Source organism: Clupea harengus, chromosome 10, assembly GCF_900700415.2.
Source record: "Clupea harengus chromosome 10, Ch_v2.0.2, whole genome shotgun sequence".
NCBI lineage: Eukaryota > Metazoa > Chordata > Actinopteri > Clupeiformes > Clupeidae > Clupea > Clupea harengus.
In genome coordinates this window covers 3,243,778-3,266,879 of record NC_045161.1, presented here as the reverse complement: position 1 = coordinate 3,266,879, position 23,102 = coordinate 3,243,778, and the positions used below count along the sequence as shown (strand labels likewise).

The window sequence follows — 23,102 nt, the reverse complement described above, 5'->3', positions numbered from 1 at the left end:
TTTGCTGCACATCAGCCGATGACACCCAAGATTTGGCACTAGTTTTTCCCTTCCCCTAAAAACTGTCATTCTGACAAACTGGGCCTGACCAAGACATTCATTTCAGGTTATTAATACATACATCACCACAGGTGCTACAGTTATTATTTATACAATGCAACCAGAAGTCTGTATCCCTATTCTCTACTCTGCTAATTAGAGACAACTTAGTTGTTTACTCCGTAAACATAACAGATAGCACAAGAGATAGCACAAAGAGTCAGTGTATATTGGTGTCTTAGATGTCAAGCTGTCAAGCAGGAACGAGAAGAATGTGTTTCCTGTGGAGGGTAAATGTATGCATCACTCAACAACCCCTATCCAGGCAGCACCACACACACACACACACACACACACACACCCACGTGCACACACACACACAGGCCAAACTTCATCTTGATAGTCCTTTTTTTCTGGCACTGAGGGACACCCTGAAAAGTATTACCTTTTACTTGCTTGTTGAAAATGTCCCATGAACATGGTAAATGTGCAGTATCCGTTGAATTGCGCACGCGTGAGAGCCGTTCTACAGCACGTCTATTGCTCATTTAGATCAAGATTAAACACAAACATAAAGGAACCTGTGAAGATGACTTTTCATTCCACACGCACACAGAACATGGCCCTTGTCAACGGGGCCCCTGGCTGCCCAGTCCCCTCACAGACCCTGCTATTAGGGCACATTAATCCCACCGTTTCATGCCAGACGAAGACAGACATCGGCGTCATCATTATGCGGCTACTTTAAATCCTCCAAAAGTGCTTCCACTCCACAGTGTCCATGGTAACGGCAAACATACATTTAAGGCGCTGGATGGGCCCATGGCATTTGGTGCTGCCCCGGGTCTGCTGCACATCCACAGCACCCATTTCTCTGTGGTTTTTAATGACCAAAACAGATGCGCTCGCTCGCTCGCTCTCTCTCTCTCTCTCTCTCTCTCTCTCTCTCTCTCTCTCTCTCTCTCTCTCTCTCTCTCTCTCTCTCTCTCTCTCTCTCTCTCTCTCTCTCTCTCTCTCTCTCTCTCTCTCTCTCTCTCTCTCTCTCTCTCTCTCTCTCTCTCTCTCTCTCTCTCTCTCTCTCTCTCTCTCTCTCTCTCCCCCCTTTTTCTCATCCCTCTCTTCTCCAGTGGAGGGCAAAGCTGGACTGCAGGAATCAATAAGCAGTGAGTGCACCTTACATGTTCGGGTTTGATCTCCCTCTCAGCAGAGCTGAGGCTGCGATACGGTCATCATGCCCAGGTGTCCTGCCACTGGAAGTGCACACTGACTGAGCAGAGAATAAGGGACTCAAACACATCCTCATGCACACTGACTGAGCAGAGAATAAGGGACTCAAACACATCCTCATGCCCACTGACTGAGCAGAGAATACGGGACTCAAACACACCCTCATGCCCATCATGCACATGTACGCAGCTCTCCATCAAAGGTTATGGAAGTGGGCTTTTAAGTCAAAAGCGATGACAGCATGATGACTAAAAACTCCTAAAAGACACCTAGACACATACACTCAGGGATCAGATCCTTTCAAATCAACCACACACACACACACACACACACACACACACACACACACACACAGAGAGACACAGACACACACACACACACACACAGACACAGACACAGACACACACACACACAGACACAGACACAGACACACAGACACAGACACAGACACAGACACACAGACACACAGACACACAGACACAGACATTTCCTCAGAGTCTGTTCTTGCCATTAGATACTAAATCACACGAAGGAGGATTCTCCCCACAATGGGGCAAGCTCAGACATGCTTAAGAGCTAGAATGCAGTTGGGACGTGCCTTCCTCAAAAAGCCTTCATCAAAACTCGCCAATAATAGACACAAACGAACATAAACTGCAGTGGACAGCAAACCAGGGCAAAAGAGCTCACAATCTGCACCAGTTGCGGTGGCAGTGGCACACACTAAGCCACACATTTAAATGAAGACTTTACTTCTTCAAAAACGGCTGAACTAATTAATGTAATATGGTTTTAAACTCCACATCACAGTCAATCAATCCAATCCTCTTGGCTCCAGGGGGAACAGCCCACATCAATACGTCTGTGGTTCAATCACGGGGCCCAGTCACCGCAAGCCATCCACTCACATGAACTGTTTTTGAAGGGAGTGACACTTCACAATCAATTTGATAAGACTCCCTGATTACAAAGAGAGCATTTTTTTTTTTTGCCGAATACATGATTAAGGGTGCCGCACATGCTTAGAATAATCCAATCTGTGGACATGCATGGAAAAATCTGTCACCATATACTGAACTGGATAAGAATGGAAACTTATAGGGAAGGTTTTAAAATGGCTACTTTGGTCTTTGGTGGAAAAAAAGCCCTGTTGTGTTGAGTCTCTTCAGTGTACACCAAAATATAAGGACATGGCATGAGGAAATAGGCCCTAATTACACTAAAAGGCTTGGACTACAGAAAAATGCTTTTGCCAGTAAGGGAACAGGAATTGAGTTAATGAGGGCTTGAGTGAGTGAATGTGTGTGTGTGTGTGTGTGTGTGTGTGTCGCTGCCCGTGACAGACTGATGAGGGCTTCACTGGGCAAACGGCACGTACACAGAGCACAATAACAGACAGACAGGGAGCTAATCTGCTGGATCGCGTCACGTCGCAGGTCACCACAGGAATTTCGCCCTGCTTCTCCGGGTCGCTCCCTAATCAGCATCCCTCATCGGCCATCGCCCGGGGCAATGAGGAGGGTCGCCACGGAAATGTGAAACACGGGGCCAAGTGATGGCAGTTGTCTGGCCACTTGCAAGGAACCATGAAAAGCCCAGCGCAACAGGGCGAGCATGCTTTGGTGATTAGTCTCATCTGGGAGTCTAGTCAACTATTAAGAGACCAAAGGACCTAAATATGTACATTAAAGTAGTTCAAGGAAATGTGAATGGCCACTGTTTAGATGAACTGACACTGAAAATGAAAAACGGTGATGTCTAGAAAGGCTTGGGCTTTCAAGGAAAACGTGGTGGGAGTCATTATCCCACAGTCTACATGTATATGCCTTTGAATACCTCGAAGACTAAAGAATGCATACATTCAAATGTCGTCTTAGACAAAATAATCCGACAACTTTGTCAGTCAAAGACATGTTCATCATGAAATGGAGTCGGTGACAAAGGGATCGTGCGGTTCTGAACAACAACAAAAAAAAATTATCTTTTTTTTCATATACTTTAAAATAAGGTCTACCTAGTGCTTTTCTCATTGTGTATATTAAGTTTATTATAACGATATTGTAGCTACTATTTTTCGTGGAAATACAACATTTGTATCTAGTTCAACTTTGTTTTAGTTCAACTGTAAACGCAACTTCGGAACGCGACCTTCCTTGCCAAATCGCGTTGTTCTCCCGCCCAATTTCTCAACGAGTGCCTTTCATATTGACATGTCTAAACGAACAGAGTAATCGGATTTGGTCTCTGTGAGCATCCGTACTTACATTACATCACGCTAGCTGTGTTAGCATTTGAAATGACAGTTTAAATTTGATCTACGAGAGAACAAATCTGACAGTCCAATTTTAAGACCAAATGAAATATTCGTCGCGCCGCTAAGTGTTCCACACTATAAGGTACACGCAAAAGTACAACACTATTTCACAAGCTTAAATTAGGCCTACAGAGTAAAAAAAATTCACAAGTTTAAATGCCATATTATTGTGGGAGCTTACGTTTCTTTCCATAGTTGCCCGAAGTTGATCACGAGAGTGAATGTAAACATGACAACGCCGAATGTGGCCGGTATTTGACGCGTGCCGGTATTTGACACTGTTAAGATCATACATGTTAAGTGAAGAACCTTCAGTAAATTCCAACCATATTAAGTGAAAAACATACAGTTTAACACAGTATAATACTGAAACAATAAAAGCATTCCAGACCATGTATTTCAAGTGACAACACAATTGAAAATAAATGGTCTTTTATCTAACGTTTCTTTTCTTGATCTAGTTTTGTGTTTAAGATGAGCATATATCTATTGTCCATGTAGCAGACAAGAACCAGTAATACACCATTTTAAGGATTCAGGTGTTTTGTAGTTGTTATGCTGGTGACATTTTCAAAGATCCCTCAATAGTGAGGGAATCAAAACGACATTAATTAGTGAAATAGCTGTGATAAAGTGTAATTTTGTGGGATATTTTTGTGACATAATTCTGGATAAAAATGACAGGGCGCTCTTTTGCTTAGAGGTTAACCAAATCATTTAAGACCTGGGCTGGACAGTAGGTTAGGGTAGGGTAGCTGTAACCTTAAGAAATGAAACGGTTGGCCATGGCACCATGATCATTCAGTCCCAAACATCCAAATCGGAGGGCTGTGCTGTAACTAGCTTCCATCTTAAAGTGAAGTATCCCAGCATGTTTTATTCCCTAATATAACAGGTAATAAATGACATGTCATTTTTGAAGGCCAGTATGTTGGTGGATTTGATGCACTCAACAGAACTTTTTTTTTTTTTTTTTACTTTGAAACTACAGTGGTTACATCTGGCCAATAGTGTGCAGAACACTCGCCAATCACTGTCTTCACTGAACGCCATGGCTGAAGAGTTGGCAGTGCTGGAATGTAAATAAGATTAGTGTCTGTAAGACGAGCCATTGCTATGCATCTAATGACCATGTCAACGCTACTAACATGAACGACTGCATTGATCATGGTCACATACACCCCCCGTTGCCATGGTAACAGACGTGGCATTCCAGAAGCACACCGTCAATTCACATATTCCTCTTGTCTGAGTACAGTCTTGGTGTCATGGCAACAGCCAGTTCTCAGCACGACTCTCTCTGTGAATGGCGAATTCTGCTTGTCTAACTTACTCAGTTTTTGTTTTGTGTTGGTGCAAAAGGAGACAATGTTTACCCAGGCCTTTCTGACTGGGTTCTTTCTTTAAAACTGTAAATTACACCATTAAAAAAGGGCTCATTTGCTGCACATCAGCCGATGACACCCAAGATTTGGCACTAGTTTCCCCTGCCCCTAAAAACTCAGTCATTCTGACAAACTGGGCCTGACCAAGACATTCATTTCAGGTTATTAATACATACATCACCACAGGTGCTACAGTTATTATTTATACAATGCAACCAGAAGTCTATATCCCTATTCTCTACTCTGCTAATTAGAGCCTACTCAGTTGTTTACTCCGTAAACATAACAGATAGCACAAGAGATAGCACAAGGAGTCAGTGTATATTGGTGTCTTAGATGCATGCTGAAGTCAAGCTGTCAAGCAGGAACGAGAAGAATGCGTTTCCTGTGGAGGCTAAAATGATGTATCACTCAACAACCCCTATCCATACACCCCTATCCACGCACGCACGCACACACGCACGCACGCACGCAAACCAGCCAAACATCAGTTCACAAAGTGCCAGAGAAAAATTGAGATACACCCTCAAAAGTATAACTATTTGCCTTTAGAAAGTACACCATAACCAGAAGTTCCCCAAGCTATTTGAGAGAAATGCAACACTGCAGTTCAAATCTTAGCTGTTTGTTTTTCCTATATGTTCTAGCTCTCCAGAAAAAAAGTCAGCCCTAGGTAAGAGGCAAAGCTTACACAGCAACTGATGGTTTCCAGAGCAACTGCATCTGCTGTGGAGTTGTCTCTTGTCTATCCAGCCTGTCCATCCCTTAAAGGACTGTCCAATCTCCACTGTATGATCTCCTGCCTATGTGAGGGGCACAGTTTGCCCTAGTTTGGGTCACTTTCATCTGCAGGCCAAGATGTGTGGAGTGGTTATGAAATATGGAGGTTGAGGCCCTGTCTAAACAGGCTAAGAGGCCAGTGCCCTTCCCCAAAGCAGTAGTTGTAAGGAGAGAGGGTCATGGCTGTTTTTCATAGGCTTACAACCCTCTGCAGAGAGAGAGAAAAGGAGAGTGAGAAAATGAAAAAGAGATAGAAAGAGAAAGAAATACAGAAAGCGCAAAAAAGAAAGAAAGAATACAGAGTAAGGAATTGTGAGAGACTGGGGGGAAAAAAAAAAAGATTAGGGGAGCGGCAGTAGACAAGAGTTCAGATGTTGTAACCCACTGATGTCATGTCATTGTTATTCCTCCCATCTACAATATCCACAGGGAGACTCAGACCTAAATAAACAGAGCCAACTCACTCCGCAATCAGGAGCACATCTCCAAACATCTCACCGCCACTCCCAAACCACCTCCACATGGCCCACAATACGTCTCCCCTCCCGCCTTGACCCTGTCCCTTTTCAAATCTCATGATTTTCATCAGTTCATTTAAAATGGGGGTATGCTGAAAGAGCACAATGAGAAAACTAAATCACTAATGCCTCCAGTTCCAACAGCACCTCTCCTCTATTTCCTTCTTCAGCATGCCCAGGTTCTCTTTGTCCTTTGGGTTACGCGTATGCAGTGACGTTGCCACCGCACCCCAGAGGCCACAGTGTGACGCAATTGCGGCAGGTCTCGGAAATTGGGTGAGGGATTTTTTTTTGGTCTCCATTCATCAGTGCTGTACCCCTACCTGGTCCCTGCAGGCTCACTACCCTCAGCCCTTCTGTCCCACAGCAGACAGGGTCACCCTGAAGAGATGCTTCTTCTTGGGCACTCTCCAGTGAACGAGCAGTGAGCGAACGCTAACCTGGAAAAACACAGCGAGGAGGGATCGTGAAACTGGGGCACTCCTACACACACACACACACACACACACACACACACATCAAAAGAGCTGGGATGGAGCAGCTTCGCTTTTCCCTTCAGTAGAACAGCAGGGGAGAACACGCTCAAATCCACCAGCACTCAGGGCCTAGCAGCCAACACATCTTACTCACCACCAGAACACAAAAAAAAAAAAAAGATCCCACATCTGTCAGACTGCATGTCTGCATGACGCACTACACCAGACCTCAGCTCACCCACAAGGGTTTAAAGGAACACTAATCCCCACAGCTCCTAGATCTCTTTACGGTTATAGCCTTAGCTCCAGAGACAGTTCCTCTCGAGGGTGCTCATCCCAAACCTCCCAGTTTTCCTGCAGCATGGATTACTCATCAGCCTCGACTTCCCCTTGGTGAAGAAAGGCCTTCAACATCCCACAAGCCCCTGGGAGTATAGCCTCATCATAAATAACAGCATAATTATGTGTCAGGGGGATTCTGTTGTGCTTGTTGTATGGTACCTTTTCCTGGGGAGTTTGCCTGGAAGACCTCCACTTCCCCAGCAAAGCACGTCAGTCTGGTCCAAAAGCGTGTGAGTGTCTATGGCCCAGAAGCGTGTGAGTGTCTATGGTCCAGAAGCGTGTGAGTGTCTATGACCCAGAAGCGTGTGAGTGTCTATGGTCCCAGAAGCGTGTGAGTGTCTATGGTCCAGAAGCGTGTGAGTGTCTATGGTCCAGAAGCGTGTGAGTGTCTATGGTCCAGAAGCGTGTGAGTGTCTATGGTCCAGAAGCGTGTGAGTGTCTATGTCCCAGAAGCGTGTGAGTGTCTATGGTCCAGAAGCGTGCAAGTGTCTATGGTCCAGAAGCGTGCGAGTGTCTATGGCCCAGAAGCGTGTGAGTGTCTATGGTCCCAGAAGCGTGTGAGTGTCTATGGTCCAGAAGCGTGTGAGTGTCTATGGTCCAGAAGCGTGTGAGTGTCTATGGTCCCAGAAGCGTGTGAGAGTCTATGTCCCAGAAGCGTGTGAGTGTCTATGGTCCAGAAGCGTGTGAGTGTCTATGGTCCAGAAGCGTGTGAGTGTCTATGGTCCCAGAAGCGTGTGAGAGTCTATGGTCCCAGAAGCGTGTGAGAGTCTATGGCCCAGTGAAATCATACAACACATGGACTGGACATCACCAGAAACAAGACTCATCAGGCTCCATTCTAGAGCAAATGGCCTTTCCTGGAAAACAACTAAAATTTCCCCAATACAACAGATCAGGATTCACATGCACCATTATACAATTTCCCCTTCCTGTCTGTACTTCTCCGTGAGTCACCCTGTCCACACCGACAGACAGACACAGACAGACAGACAGACAGACAGACAGGGGGATTTCTGCTGCCTGCACGTGCACCACTCTGGGCCAAGGCTTGTTATTGTTTGGCCACATGGAGGCGTGAAACCTCACAGACCCAGGTCAGCCTGCAGCAACAGGGTGGGGAAAAGGGGGCACCATGCCTCGCTCGAGGGCCTGACGCTCTCTCTCGAGGGCAAGGGGAGCAGATTTAGGAGGTATGCAGGGGGCATGCAAGCGCCAGCAGCTATCCTGGGTGGACTACGACAGTCCGGGGTCAGCAACGCGAGCGTCAGAAGCCTGAGGGCGCACACACACACACACACACACACACACACAAAACACCACCTTGCCAAACTAGACCCAAATAAGACAAATCAAATGTCACCCAGACATTCCAGGGTATTTTAACACACTCTGTTTCAACATCAATTACATAATCAGCTGAAGTAACTACACCTATGTCCTAGCATTAAGTACTCCAAAAGACTCATGGTGTGTTGATGGTGGTTTGATAATAGTGTACACCGACTGCTTGACTGTTCAGTGGTACATTCTCAACTCCAGAAACCACCCCAAACCCCTTAGCCTGAGCACACACGCCTGCATGTATGCACACAAACACCCTTCTTGACAGTGTCTTGTGATCCCCCAGTGCCCTTTGATGTGGTCCAATGGCGGGGTTGTGTAATAAACTTTAACCGGCTGCTAGATTCTCTCCAGTGGGTGTGAGTGCCTGAATCACTGCTTTGCTGACTTCACTGAGCACCCCACCACTGGATCAAAGCCAAGCTTACAGTCATACATTAACTCACGTGTGACCACAACCCCGACCACTGCACTATTGAGAAGATTGAACACATTAAGAAAAGCTTGGTCCTAATCGCTTAAAGACAACATAGACAATGTCCCACCACCTAGTCCCACCAACTGCAGTTGTTACACAAAACAATCAATACTTGACATCACAAAACAACATAAAACTTGTAAAGACACGACATGTCATCTGGTTCTAAGGAGAAGCATGGTAGATATTTAAGGGCCCTTCTATGGATGGAAAAGAATCGTTTTTACTAATGGCAGCACAACGCAGTATTGTGTGAGTGGATCGAATAAATCAGGTCTGAATCTGTGAGGGTCACCAGAACCACAGCACATCCCCTGAGATGACAGATGACACATGTGGATCACTCCCACCTGGGACTCATAATAATAATAATTAAGACCTTTGTCAGGTTTTTAATGGCACACACGACACACTGGAACACACACGTGCATATATGGAGGCGACACAGGACACACACACACACGCAGGTAGGCCTGAGGTCGCGGTGAATTTATTTTCTGCTTTTTCCCCATCCTGGACCGTCCTTCCTCAAGGACCTCCCAGGAGCAGTGGGCAGCTTTGCAGCGCCCGGGGACCAAGTGAAGTGAACTGTCCATCTTTGGTCAGGGATGGACATCGAGTTCTGTTATTTTGCATGTTTTTACTGTTGGGGTTCTTAGTGGAGGAAACCCCTTGTGAACACGGGGAGAACATGCAAACTCCACACAGAAAGGCCCGGGAGATAGCCCACCTGAGCACTGTGCACTCTCATGTCAGGCCAGTGCACGTGACAGCAGAACCAGACGTGAGACAGTAGCCATTTTGAATCTAATGTAATTAACCTCAGGAACCCTCAGCCATGAGGGGTAAACACAGCTGGGCATCTGTTTGTCATTCTCATCATTCACAATCTGCTACTGACCACACAATGTTTCACTAATCAGCAGCTCACATCAGTCCAAAAACCTCTCCGGTCTCAGCTTTTGCCCATTTGATACATGAGGGGGATCTTTGTCTGTGTAGAAGTCTGATCCAAACACCACCTCACCCTAGGTTTTCCCCAGCTTGGTCAGCCAACGAACTCTGTGAACACAACCCTTAGAGAATAACTCCCTCCAGTTCCATCATGTGCTGTAGCACAGCAACAAGTCATCAGCAACTTCAGGGGGTCGACAGAGGGCCTGCAATCACCAGCCAAGCCTAGACTGAGCTCACTCTCCCTCTCTCACGACAGCTCCCTCCCTTCCTCTCTCTAGCTCTCTACACAGCTCATTTTCCACCTCCAGCAGTATAGCCAGCAGTGCTTTTTCCTTAAATATAATTTGTTTATTAAATTAAGTGCAGAATATATCTGAGACACATTGGTGTAGCAAGAGTTTGCAATTAACTCTCTCTCTCTTTAAAGTAAGATATCAATTAAAAAGTTGTAGTGTTGTTGCTACTGCTGTCAAAGAAACTTCACAGAGGATTTTACTTTGATTTGACCTCATCCTAACGTTCATGTCTAAATATGATGCTGTTATTTTCATCTTTCTTTCGTGTGGTAATTATAGCCTGCTACTTACACTCGGTGTAACTGGCGCAATCATTCAATTGCCTCTCTAAATAGAAATATAGCACCAGCCAACACATTTAATTAAACACACACACACACACAACTTGGTTCAACTGCGTCACACTTCTTCATCCACAAACTGTTCGTTTTAATGAAAATGTAGACTAGGTGAAGTCTTCATGACGCCTTCAAACCGCCCTGTTGCATAATTTCGGGAGGGGGGAACTCACAAAAAAAACAAAAATCCCCTTGGTTCCGTGGAGATACTGGTACCCATTACGTCGACTTTCCTTGAAATGTCTCAAGTTTAAAGTGTAACATTAACAAAACTCTGTTAAGAGATAAATGCGTGCATAGATCATTGTTCATTTTACGCCCTCCTGATTTCGCACATTCGTCCTTGCGCAATATAAACACGGAAGCCCTGTTGTTGCGACCTACTTCAAAGAGAAATTTGCGAGCTCAAATAAAAAAAAAAGAGTTATATTCACCTCTTTGGCGTCAGGTCAAGTCTCCCGTCAGGATAAGTGTGTTATTCAACCAAATGTCTGCTACCTAATACGCTACCTCGGCAGTCAATTCGATGTATTCGCTTCATAATGCGGTCAATAGTCTACTCACTTGTTGTGCTTGGCTGTCACGAACAGGAGCATGTGTGTGTGCACGTTCTGTGACTTTTCCTGCAAATCCACATTCACAGAATTCACTCAAGGTGAAGTTAGACGACAGTTAGAAGACAGACATCAATGTCTGGCAGTTGAAAGAAAAGTAAATAAAATGGACTATGAAGTATAAATGAAGTGGAGACCTTAAGATAAGTAGGCCTATTCCTTTAGTCCCTGAGGAAAGAATCACTGGGGAAATTGACCACACCTGAAGGTTTTCACAAGTTCTCAATCACCTGTCAAATTACCTTAAATATCTGTGCTGAATTCCTACATGTTGGGTGTTCATACCCCACAAAATAATATAAATCGCAACTTTACAATGCTGTCCAGTTTTACTTTACTTCTCTTCACAACAAATTATTTATTCATAACTATTATCACTAATATTTAGGCCTATATAAGTTGATTTGTATAATATAATTATTTATATTACTCGTCAGTATACATAGAAATCTATATTAAATGCTAAACTTATGTAATGGCTTCCAATCTAATTTGAATGTCCAATCACAACCAACCTTTTCCATGTTTGACAGAGAGAGTGTCATTGCAGACATTATTAAAAGACAAAGGAATCTATTTAATTTGCCATTTGACTAAATCAAATCTGTCTGCCAGTGGAGCCCCATCAGTTTTAGGCTGGAGGACTTTATCAGAATACTGTAAATCAAATATTTGTGCCAAATATGGTGAATAAAGGTTTTTTTCTCTCACTTTCTTTCTTTCTTTTGATATCATGGGGTTCATACCAACAGCTCAGGCAGTCAAATAATTGTGTGGGTTAGTTATGTCCATTCATCAGCACGTGCGCTTCACTGCAGGGATATCTCATGCAAACAGCTGTTGATCTCATCTGTGTGGCAAGAAGGAAGGAGGGTCTGTGCACGTGTCCCTCAGCACTCCGCATCGCAGCACAGAGAGGAATAACCCAAGTACAGTAGAGTCACAAAATGGAGGAGCTGTCTGTTCCAGGTCATCTGTCTACAGTTGGACGTAAGTGTGTGTGTGTGTGAGTGTGTGAGAGGGAGCGAGAGCGCCCGAGAGAGAGAGTGAGTGTGTGTGTGTGTGAGAGAGAGAGTGTAAGTGTGTGTGAGAGAGAAAGAGAGAGAGAGAGAGTGTGAGTGCGTGCGTGTGTGTGTGTGAGAGAGAGAGAGAGTGTGTGTGAGAGAGTGAGTGAATGAGTGCATGTGAGAGTGAGTGAGTGAGAGAGAGAGTGTGTGTGTGTTTATGTATGTGTGCATGAATGAATATGTGGCAGAATGACTGAGAAAAATATGGGTGGGGGATAATTTAGCCCCAATTCAGAGAACCTTTGGTCCCGTCTCACCCTGGTAATATGTACTTTAATCCCCTCTGCCCCTCACTCTCAGCCCCCTTCTAAATGGCTCCTGTCCTCGCGTGTCCCTGTCCTGCTGTGAATCTGCTGACAGAGTGCCATGTGAGGCTAGGCTAGCTACAGGCTCCATCCAGCAAATGTCAGAGCCCATTTGAGTTCCTCAGCCGTGGCAGTAGCACTAGCAGAGTCACCCCCCCAGGGAGAGAGGGAGCTCTCCTTCCATGTTCACCCTTCCCTTCCCTGCTGCAAGCCTCACTGCACTAAGAGGACTCCCAGCACTGCCACCCTCCCTCCCACAGCAGCTTGGCATTGCATGAGTGTATATGGGGCTGCGTGGGTGGAGAGAAGTTTGTGCAAGGAGCGCAGAGAGAGAGAGAGAGAGAGAGAGAGAGAGAGAGAGAGACATTTAGAGTAGAGAAAATATGGAAAAGAGAAAGCTCTGCAATCTCGTTTCAGCAGCTTGTGTTGCCAGCAGCAGCCCGAGGGCAGATCCTGTAAAAACAGGCACGGGGGCCCCCGACACGGGGAGAGAGACACTGATGTAATGGTGCCATGCATGCAGCGCCAACCCAAGACCCTCAAAAAACCCTCCATTTCTCCCAGGGTCACTGCAGCGGCCGTGAAGTGGAGCCTGCTCCAGACAGACGCTCACACAGCCAACCAGTCAGAAACCACTGGTGACCTCAGAGCAACTCCTGAGCCTGAAAAGCCATTTATGTTTGGACTGGCAATGGAGTGCACCCCGTCCAGTAAAGGAAAGGGAGGGGTTGAGACTGGGTGGAAGGAGTGGTGAGAAGCGGAGGGGAATGTGTGACACCAGGTAATGATGTCTGAGCTCTGCTGTGACACACTAAATAACCTCCAATCATAGGGAATGATAAGAGTGAGGAAAGAGACGGGCAGAAATGACAAAAAGGAATGTACTAAGTTGGCATTATCCCTTTACCCCCTTAACCGTCTGTTACTGACAGGACCCTGGGCCAAAGAAGTTTTGCATTCATGTGAAAGTTTCCTAGGAATGCACTATAAAATGTTGCGGGTGATTGAGTCTGGAGTTGTTATTATTCAGGCTGCGAGGAGAGCTTTTGAGACACGGCGAGTCAGAGCTGTGGGGAAGCCTCGTAAGAAAAGCCAAGTCCAGACCAGACTCCTATTCACAGCAGACAGGGGCTCGTTTAAATGCGTCTCAGAATGTAACCTGCGCAGAAGGCCTTGGCTCATTCAGGGCAAAGAGATCCCTGTCTGAAAGGGGAGAGCGCTTTCTTGAAGAGAGACCAGACAGACAGACAGACATTACTCACACACCATTCCATGTCCAGACAGACATCTGGACAATCTATCATCATCGTATGTTTGCGTTACTGGAACCTTCGTCCGTGTCACTGTACAGCAGACCACTCACTTACAGCCCTGCCAGACTACCCAGGCCCTTAACCTCCAGTAATGTCAAGCTATTCTATACAATAGCTTCAGTCATTTGATTCCAGGTCCTTTAAACTTGCAGGGCAATAAATGAGGCAACACATTTTATTGTTCAAATAGTTATTATATTACAGCATTTACACCATACAACCTGAAGGTTTTGAGTGGAAGGTTTTGGCCTTCATCCTTTCTTAATGGTCTGGAAAATGTTTAAGAAAAAGAGAGCGTTCTTGCGAAGGGAAGGGAAATACAGTGGGAGTGCAGACAAGGGAAAGAGCATCAGCCTCTTCTCCTAATTGGCCGGTTTAAAAATAGATCGGGCAGGAGAGATCACCCCCTCCCGTTTTACTGTCTTCATTTACAGGAGTAATATTCCCCGGGGAGGGGTTAGGAGGGTGTGAAAGTGTGTCTCATTATACGTCTCCTATCCACACCACCACCCCCCAGAAACCATCACCACACATGCCAGCCATTTGATACGGTGACCTGAGCCGGGATTTTTGAGATCGCAGCGGCATGTAAATGTGATGACGCACCAGTGCATTTCAAGGAGATGTGGAGATATGGTGGGGTGGGGTGGGGTTAGAAGACAGTTCAAGGTATGGGTGACGATGACGGCACGTGGGGGGTGGTGGTGGTGTTGGGAGTCAGCTAGATTGAGCTGGCCTGTTTGGAGGACGAGCTATGCTAAGCTACACCTCTCCCACCGCACCTGTTTATACTTAGCATATGACCCATTACTGGGATGGCTCCACTCCGCTCCCCCATTGCACCATTGACGTCAGGCAGCTGGTTAATCATAGCCATAGCAGCATGCAGGCCAAGGAGACACAGCCAGTCGCAGGTCACCTCGGCCAGACCCAGTGTTCGTTCCATATACCTGCTCAAGGATTCCAAAGGTCTCTGGTAGAGGAAACACTAAAATATGCAATTGCCAAAATGTTCCTTTTTTGATTGTGAAAAGATCAAGTCTGGCTTTAGAGCTTTGCATGAAATACTCCCCTTAAGATCAAATTTGTTGCAAGTGATTTCTTCTCTCCTGATTTGAATGAATCCAGTTTCAAGTTTACTGTAACACTGCATCACTAAACAGCATCACTAACTAACTACTTCCCAACAATTGCATCTTTAAAAGAGAGGTTTTCTGCCCACCCAATCTGACATTGCTGAAACATTGGGCTAGGTAGAAGTCGATCACATCCCACTGATCATATTTCAACTCAAATAGAAATAGAAAATAAAAAAATTGAAAATAGATTACCCCTTTAAGCAGGGTGACAAATATTAGTGGTTGGTGGTAGGAATACCAGGAAGATAATGGTCCTGTTATTTAGGTATAATAATAATAATAAATTGTACTTTTATTGTAATTGCATTTTTATTCAGGAAGGCATTTCTGGCCTTGTGTTAAATCGTATGTTAAAATGTTAAAAAGTTTTCTATTATGCTTATGTTAATTCATTTGTATTTTATTGTATTATTATAGTTAGTTTCTAATATGTTGGCACTCTGAGATTCTTTTGAATGAAGAGTGCATTACAAATAAAATAAATTATTATTATTATTATTTAATGGTGCCTTCCGTGGCACTGAAGGTCACCTTAAATCACATCACATGACATGACTAAGGCAGCTTAAATAAAAGAGAGATAATGAGGCCGCCGAGGCAGCTAAAATGAAACTTAGACGCAAGAGGAAATTATGCTGCACGTGTTGGTCGACATCGTCATGCCTGCGTAAGCAGGGCCCACATGAAATGTACTTGATCATCATCTCCATTAACCACCAGGGTGGAGTGCCTTGGGGGAGTTACAGCGGTGGGGGGGGGGGGCCTGAAACATCAGCAGAGAGATGACTCAGCACCCCCCCCCCCCCCCCCCCCCCGTCACCACGCCGTAGCCCGGGCTGGTGGATGGGATGGAACATGTCATTAAGATCACTGGGTAGTGCCGGCCCTGGGGCAGGGTTGGTGCTACACAGAAAGAGCCCAGACATGTGTTGTGGTTTATAATCTAGGAGTGTTGGCGTCATGGAATACATTTGATTTGTTTTAAATGAATGAATTTAGCTTACTGATTGAAGTATTTATCAGTATTGGTTGGACATTCTAAATATCTACAGTAGCATCTTTCATTTTGAGTTATTTTGATCAAATACATTCATTAGGGTACATCTGGTTGTAATGTCGGAATTCTGATCAAAATACCTTTAAAAGTTTCCATCTTAATGTTCAGTGATGTGTCACCCAACTCTAACCCCATGTTCATTCACAGATTGCAGCACTATTACTGAAAAGGGGAAGTTAACTGCCGCTCTGCTCACACCACAAGGTCAGAAGCTTAGAATGATTGGACACACACACACACACACACACACACACACACACACACACACACACACACACATTTTCCTTCTTTTCTTACAGAACCCCAGCAGGGCCTGAGGAGGGTTGGAGACAAGGGGCTGCATTGACACTTAAGCACAAACCAGCAAGTCATTCATGGCATTAGGTCACCAAGGGGCAGCACCATATTTGAGAGCAAAGGACAGATGTCTGACTCCATGATGCAATCTTGCCCTGTCACATCATTTTGACATTGATGCAAAGCACCACTCCTCCACGGCCCCTTGGAACAGCCAACAAATCAGTTTACCAGGATGCAAACGCAATCTGGTGTTCTTAGGATGGCACTTTGGGCACACACCAACAAGTCACTTGGTGGTGGAACTAGTGATGTTGGTTATAAAGGCTATTCAGTATTTGGATGTTTTGGGGATTAACCCTGGCTGTTGTTTAACACTTTCATTTAGTCTGTATAACTATGTCAGTGTTTGTGTTTAAACAACACAACGCATCTGTTATAGTAATAATAATAATAATAATTATTATTATTATTATCTGTTATAGTAAATAACAGCATGGATGAGTGTGTTATCCAATGTGGAATTTCAAGCCATGTGTTTCTCACTTTAAAAAAGTGTTGACAGCCGGTAGGAATGAGGCCAGGGGATATATTAACATGCTTAATGTGTAAGGAACCTTAACGACAACCAAGAAATAATGAATTTGATGTGTGTCATTTTTATGAACCCTCCAGGATCTTGCAATGGTTTGTTGTGGTTGTTGCAACGAAAAGTGACTGAATGCTTTACGGGAATTCTCTTGCAAATAATGCAGAAATTCCATGACTTGCTTGATTACATGTTAGGTTTTTCTTTGGTGTCGACACCAAAAGGCACAGAAATAAAGAGCCAGAGAGGAGGAAATATATTCATGCTTTCTTTTTTAATCACTTCATAGAAAAGTAGTTTCAGATTTTATTGAACACAATATACAATATTATACCATACATTGTGTGAAACACTGAATATCCACCTGCAACAATGCGGGATTTTAACAGACATAGAAAACCCGTCTGTCATGCAGATAGTGCTAACTCGGGCTAGTCATTTGGACACAACTCGGACCAAAAGATTGAACATAGATTGAACAACGTTATACTGACAATTTGAATTTCAAAACTGCTAACAAGTTTGGTCAGAAAAAATAGTTTCACATTAGCACAAATAATTACAGATAATCACATTTTTTTGTAATATATCAATTCACATTGGTGCTCTAGAAATAATGTGACATGCTGCCAATATGTCCCCTCAGTCTGACTGACACGGAGCGTGTGTGAGGAGATTGCCGTTTTCTTTTTTCAAACTGTTTCAACCAAAACTCTATCAGCAGTCTGCATTCAAAATGCCTTCTTCAAAATGCTGGAGTGCCATGTCTGGGCATCCCAGCGTCCTGTCCTGTCCTGTCCTGTCCTGACACCAAGCCACTCTGCATGAAGCCACTACCTTGGCCAGCGTTGTGCAATTCCAGCCACTGGTTAACATATGCCTTTAAATGCTGCTGATTGAAGCAGTCAGACATTGTGCGATATATTCATATAGATATATCTATATATATTTATTTATTTATATATAAAACAAAACAATTTCTTACCAAATAAAATAAAAAAAGAAGTTGGACTCAAACTCTGAGTCCACTACACATGTAACACCACCACTCTCCGGTAATGCAAGTGCATATAAATTAAAATAGATTTACAATGAAACATCATTCTTATTTACAGCCTAGAATAATAAATATACTGTTATAAACAGCAAGAGGACCGATGGGAGCTTGCGTGACAAACCGGACAAAGTTGAAAAATACATGGGCTGATGATACATATGGGGTGAAGTCGTGTACACGAATGCACACACAGACACACACACACACACACACACACACACACACACACACACACACACACACACACACAGTACATACATACATATTGGTGAAAATGCCATATAGGCCTTCATTTTCTTCTGCTTGAGTGAAATAGAGTAGGGTATCTTAAGTACCATAGAGCATGAAGAACAAATCAAATTTGGATTGGATCATGACTTATCGTCATTGGGGATACAAACCTCAATGAGGACCAAAAATGAAAAGAAACTAAACTCCAGTATTTCAAATCGAATCTGTCTTTGTTCGATATATGTTTCTGTAGCTTTGAAAGGGAGTGTGTCGTTATTCACTTCAGTTACATTTGTACACTAAAGAATAGTGCGATCTTTAATTTCATCTCAATGTCTAATTTCTAATTAGTTTAATTTCATCGTAATTAGCAGTCCAGGGATAGCATGAGGCAACACACGGTAATGGCAGGAGGTCAGTACAAAGAGGTGGCGCTTGAGGGGTCTCTTCCTGAAGCTCTTTCACGACACACACACGACAAGCTGCTCACCTCTTCATGCAAACCAGGCCTTTTTAAGCCCATTCCATTTGACATGAAAGCTGCTTGCCATCACACCAAAGGTCTCTGCTCTGACAGTTAAGGTTGGCTCGGATCCTTTAGTCCGGATTATGGTAGTCGATTCTGAGTGGGGCAGCAGCAGGTCTTACATGGTCAGATCTCACCAGGGGGAGGGAGGGCGAGGTTGTGTCTATTGTTTTGGACTAACAAGATGAGTATTAAGTGGCAAAAAACCTTTGAAGTGAAAATAGCTTTGGCCTGACTGAAGATGAAGCGCAGATGACATGATTAGACTGACCGCGCTCCCCAACCTCCTGCCAGCAACCCATCTTTGCCAAACGTGTCGTTTGTTGACTCAGACTTTCCATTGGTACTGGCTACTGGATCGAATTGGTCATACTGTGGGTGTTACACAACACTTCTGACAGAGCAGAAATGTGTACAAATCAAATCAAAGATTTTTGAATAGGTTTTGGGCCTTCGTTCTGTGCAGACATAACGTCTGCTAACAAGGGTTCTGAGTTAAGAGCCTTACAGATCTCCACACAAACGTAAGGATTGTGTACATATTAAAAACTCAAACAAAACAACAAAAAGGTGAGAGAAAGTGCACATTTCATGGGAAAATTTAGACTATGACTGCTTGTTTAATGTTTGGATTATTCTTAATATTGCCTAATATCGTAGGAAGACACTGAAATCTCTTTTTCTGCTGAAATACAAAACAATTCTACTCTGAAGCTGTTTTTCCTTAGAAAACAAAGACATTTCACGTACATTTTTACTAAAGTGTGTTCAATAAATAAAAAAGACTCTTAAAAAGACAATAGTAAAAAAGGCACACAAAGTCTGTAGACAAATGGTACAGAAAAAAGTGAACAGTTTCTGTCTTTACAAATAACGCGCTTGTCAGTAGTTCATTTTGCTACCTCCTGACATCCCGTTAGCTTGATAAAAAGTCACTTGGTACAAAAACTCCTCTCTTTCAGTAGTGTCAACACGTCTAACGCTTGTCTGAATGGAAACAAACGTCATTTGGTTGGCCCCAATCCTTCATTATCCCCAAGTCACTTGTCAATCAATCAATCAGGTCCAAAATGTCTGCAGCATTTTTCTTCCTGAGAGCTCTGTGGTCGTTCCCACGGAAACTGTCCATCTCTGGCTCCAAAAGCAAGTGCATGGATGGGGTGTGACTCTTACCCCTCACCAAATGGGACTCAAATGCACGCCCCCTTTTGGGCTTCTCAAAAAACATTGCCTTTTAAGCAAGATTTCCTTTCCTCTTGATAAAGGAAAACGTGAAAGACCCGTGTCGGCCATGTTTAAGCGACTGGCAGGCAAAGAGCAGGTCCTATGTGTCCACGGGTGAGGCGTCGTGCGTGACGATCTCAATGTGCGTGGTGACCGGTTCCATGGGCTCTTCCCTGTCCTCTTCCTCTCTTTCCTCTTCCTCCTCCTCCTCATCCCCCTGACTCTGTTCGTCCTTCTCCGTCCCCTCTGAGTCCTCCTCCTCCAGGGTCATCTCAAACTGGAACTTGTCCCCAGCGCCGCCGCCCACGCCCTGGCCATCCTTGTCAGTGTCGTAAGGGGGTGAGGGGCTCTGAGGGATCATGCTCTGGTACCAGTTCCTGTTATCCTCCAAAGTGTCTAGGATGTCCTGTGCGTCGGGGTGCACCAGGTCAGCCCACGTCTCCCACAGGGGGTGCACAATGTAGTCGATGAAGCCCACCTAGAGTCAACACAAGAGAAACTAGTGTCATCACAAGAGAAACTAGTGTCAACACAAGATAAACTAGTCAACACAAGAGAAACTAGAGTCAACACAAGAGAAACTAGAGTCAGTACAAGATAAACTAGAGTCAACACAAGAGAAACTAGGTTCAGTACAAGATAAACTAGAGTCAACACAAGATAAACTAGGTTCAACACAAGAGAAACTTGGTTCAGCACAAGAGAAACGAGTGTCAGTACAAGAGAAACTAGAGTCAACACAAGAGAAACTAGGTTCAGCACAAGAGAAACTAGTGTCAACACAAGAGAAACTAGTGTCAGTACAAGAGAAACTAGAGTCAACACAAGATAACCTAGAGTCAACACAAGAGAAACGAGTGTCAGCACAAGAGAAACTAGGTTCAAAACAAGAGAAACTAGAGTCGTTGTAATGTCATTACCACAAAGCGACAGGAGGACATTCAGAAAGGGTGTTCCTCCATTATGGTCCTTGAGTACAGTCATAACCAACTGATAGTGGGCCGGTGGCCAGGCAAAACTAACCTGAGACTTCTCAACAGAGGCGGTGTGCTTGTCGCACATAGGGCTGATCTCCATGCCACGCTCTCTCTCCCGGTCGCCCTGGTGGAAGAACTCGTCCATGATGCGGTCTGTCCACTGCCGGTACAGCTCCAGGGACTTGGTGGGGTTGCTCAGGTCGGCACAGTGCACCATGTTCCGCAGGACCTGTTCATCGAAAAAAAAAAAAAAAAAATGGTCTTTCGATGAGCTTTTGATGTCTAAATGTGTGCCACATCCAACTCATTTTGAGAGCATAACTACATGGGAAATGGAAAATATAGTGGGGAAGAGGAATATGAGGAGGTAAGAGGGTGAGGTCGTAGACTATCGTCATCACAGTAGACGGTGATCCTAATGATCTCAGGCTGGTTTAGTCTTCCACAGAACATTAATTAGTTCAATTAGTGTAGGCGTTGATGGAGAAAGGTGTACTTCTTCTGGCACGCAAGGCCTCTAAAAACACACAGACACACATAAAGAGTTGGAGATGGTTACCTGTATCCTGTCAGTGTAGTTGTCCAGGAGCAGCACTCCAGAACTAGTCACTTTCTTCGTCTCAACCATGGTTTTAAGGTCTGCCAGTAAGCTCATGTGCTTGGACATGTCTGTAGCCAGTACCTGGAGAAGAAAAAGCGGTCTTAGAACTGTCCGATTGTAGAACATTGTGTTTGATCTTACGCTGGGATGGGACACAAGATGGACAGACTCACCAGGTCTATGACCATCTTCCTGAGGGACTGTCTCTGCTTCTTTGGGAGGTTCTGGAAGATGTCACAGTTGTCCTCCTGTAGCAGCTTAAAGCCCACAGCCAGATGATGGTTCTCCAGGACTGACTCATCGTTGTACATGAGGGCCAGCTCAGAATCTGAGAACGGAGAAGCAGAGGAAAGCAGTGAGCTCACTTCAGAGGAGGTTATTGCAGAGCAATCAATCCACGCTGAGGGGATGGGCACATTAAAAGACGTGGGCCAACGTGAAGGCGCGCTGACTCACTTGTGTTGATGAGGAACTGATTGGACACTCCTGGATGGTCCACATCGTGGATGGCAGCAGCAAAGATGGCGGCGAGGATCTCAAGGTCTGTGAAGACGGCCTGTGTGGAACAAAACAAAGAGAGAGGGGGCTTTTAGAAACACACACAGGAGCAAACTAATCCCAGTCTGTGGTTCTCCCAGTGGACCTATCGGTGTTCCCCTGGCCTAACACAAGTGCTTTACACACAAACACTAATTAAGGCATGATTGATAACAGGCTGAGAAGAAGGCCTTACTGTGTGAGAGAGAGAGAGAGACACTCTCAGGCATTATGCTTCAAAATGGCAACTCGGGACTGCTGCTGTTTTTAATGATAGTGATATATATGAACTAAGTGGCAAGACAAATAGCATTCTATATAAAAAAAGCATGTGTAGGGAAATTGAGGACATGTAAGAGAGGGAGTATTTCTTTAGGATCTTCCTTAAGAAAGTATAGATATTAGCATGAGGATGCCTCTAGGATATGTGTGTGTGTGTGTGTGTGTGTGTGTGTGTGTGTGTGTGTGTGTGTGTATGTGTGTATGTGTGTGTGTGTGTGTGTGAGCCCTTACGTCCAATGCAGGCGTCGAGAGCAGGATGTGTGTGGACTGAGCCACGTCGGCGGCGTGCAGGCTGTTGTGGTACGCCACGTCGGAGTGATAGTGGTCCTCCAGTGTCATCATGTAGGCCACAAACGTGTCCGTCGGGATCTTGAATGTCTTCAGCATGTCCCTCTCCTGAAAACACACACAGAGGGAAGAGGCCATTTAACAAAGGGTCACAGACAGCAAGGTGTGCAGTTCTCTACCAGATGCATACAGGAATCTGCCTGTGTGATATATGGGAGTCCATTTTGAGACTGGACTCACCTCACGCACGCACGCACGCACGCACGCACGCACGCACGCACACACACACACACACACACACACGCCAACTCACCTGGAAGATGGCGTACATGATACAGGTGAGAGGCCGGCTGTGGGAGTATTCTGACACGGTGAAGATGTTCAATCCCCACTTATTCAGGTCCTCGAGTTCCTGCGGACGGGCAAAAGAGAAACGGTTACCTCACAAATCAAGTTTTCAAAGCTTTGATTTACACCAACTGCTAACAACAAACAGCATTTAATATA

General features: G+C 44.8%; 2 protein-coding genes across 4 annotated transcripts in view; both read right to left on the bottom strand.

Annotated features, from left to right (window-relative positions):
• The window catches only part of sgip1a (SH3GL interacting endocytic adaptor 1a), a 68,451-nt gene extending 57,404 nt beyond the window's left edge, over positions 1 to 11,047 (bottom strand). Inside the window, exon 1 of the mRNA XM_031575024.1 lies at positions 10,926 to 11,047. The gene's annotated coding sequence lies outside the window, so the exon portion shown is untranslated. The remainder of the gene's footprint in view (positions 1 to 10,925) is intronic.
• A 6,080-nt stretch (positions 11,048 to 17,127) lies between these two features.
• Positions 17,128 to 23,102, bottom strand: part of pde4ba (phosphodiesterase 4B, cAMP-specific a) — a 159,970-nt gene continuing 153,995 nt past the window's right edge. For all 3 annotated transcript variants that reach the window (XM_012842227.3, XM_031575016.2, XM_031575017.2), the window contains 7 exons: positions 22,909 to 23,007; positions 22,539 to 22,703; positions 21,945 to 22,044; positions 21,662 to 21,816; positions 21,447 to 21,569; positions 20,934 to 21,116; positions 17,128 to 20,388 (listed from right to left, as the gene is read on the bottom strand). In XM_012842227.3, coding sequence (XP_012697681.1) covers positions 20,011 to 20,388; positions 20,934 to 21,116; positions 21,447 to 21,569; positions 21,662 to 21,816; positions 21,945 to 22,044; positions 22,539 to 22,703; positions 22,909 to 23,007 — 1,203 coding nt within the window. In that variant the 3' untranslated portion in view covers positions 17,128 to 20,010. The remainder of the gene's footprint in view (positions 20,389 to 20,933; positions 21,117 to 21,446; positions 21,570 to 21,661; positions 21,817 to 21,944; positions 22,045 to 22,538; positions 22,704 to 22,908; positions 23,008 to 23,102) is intronic.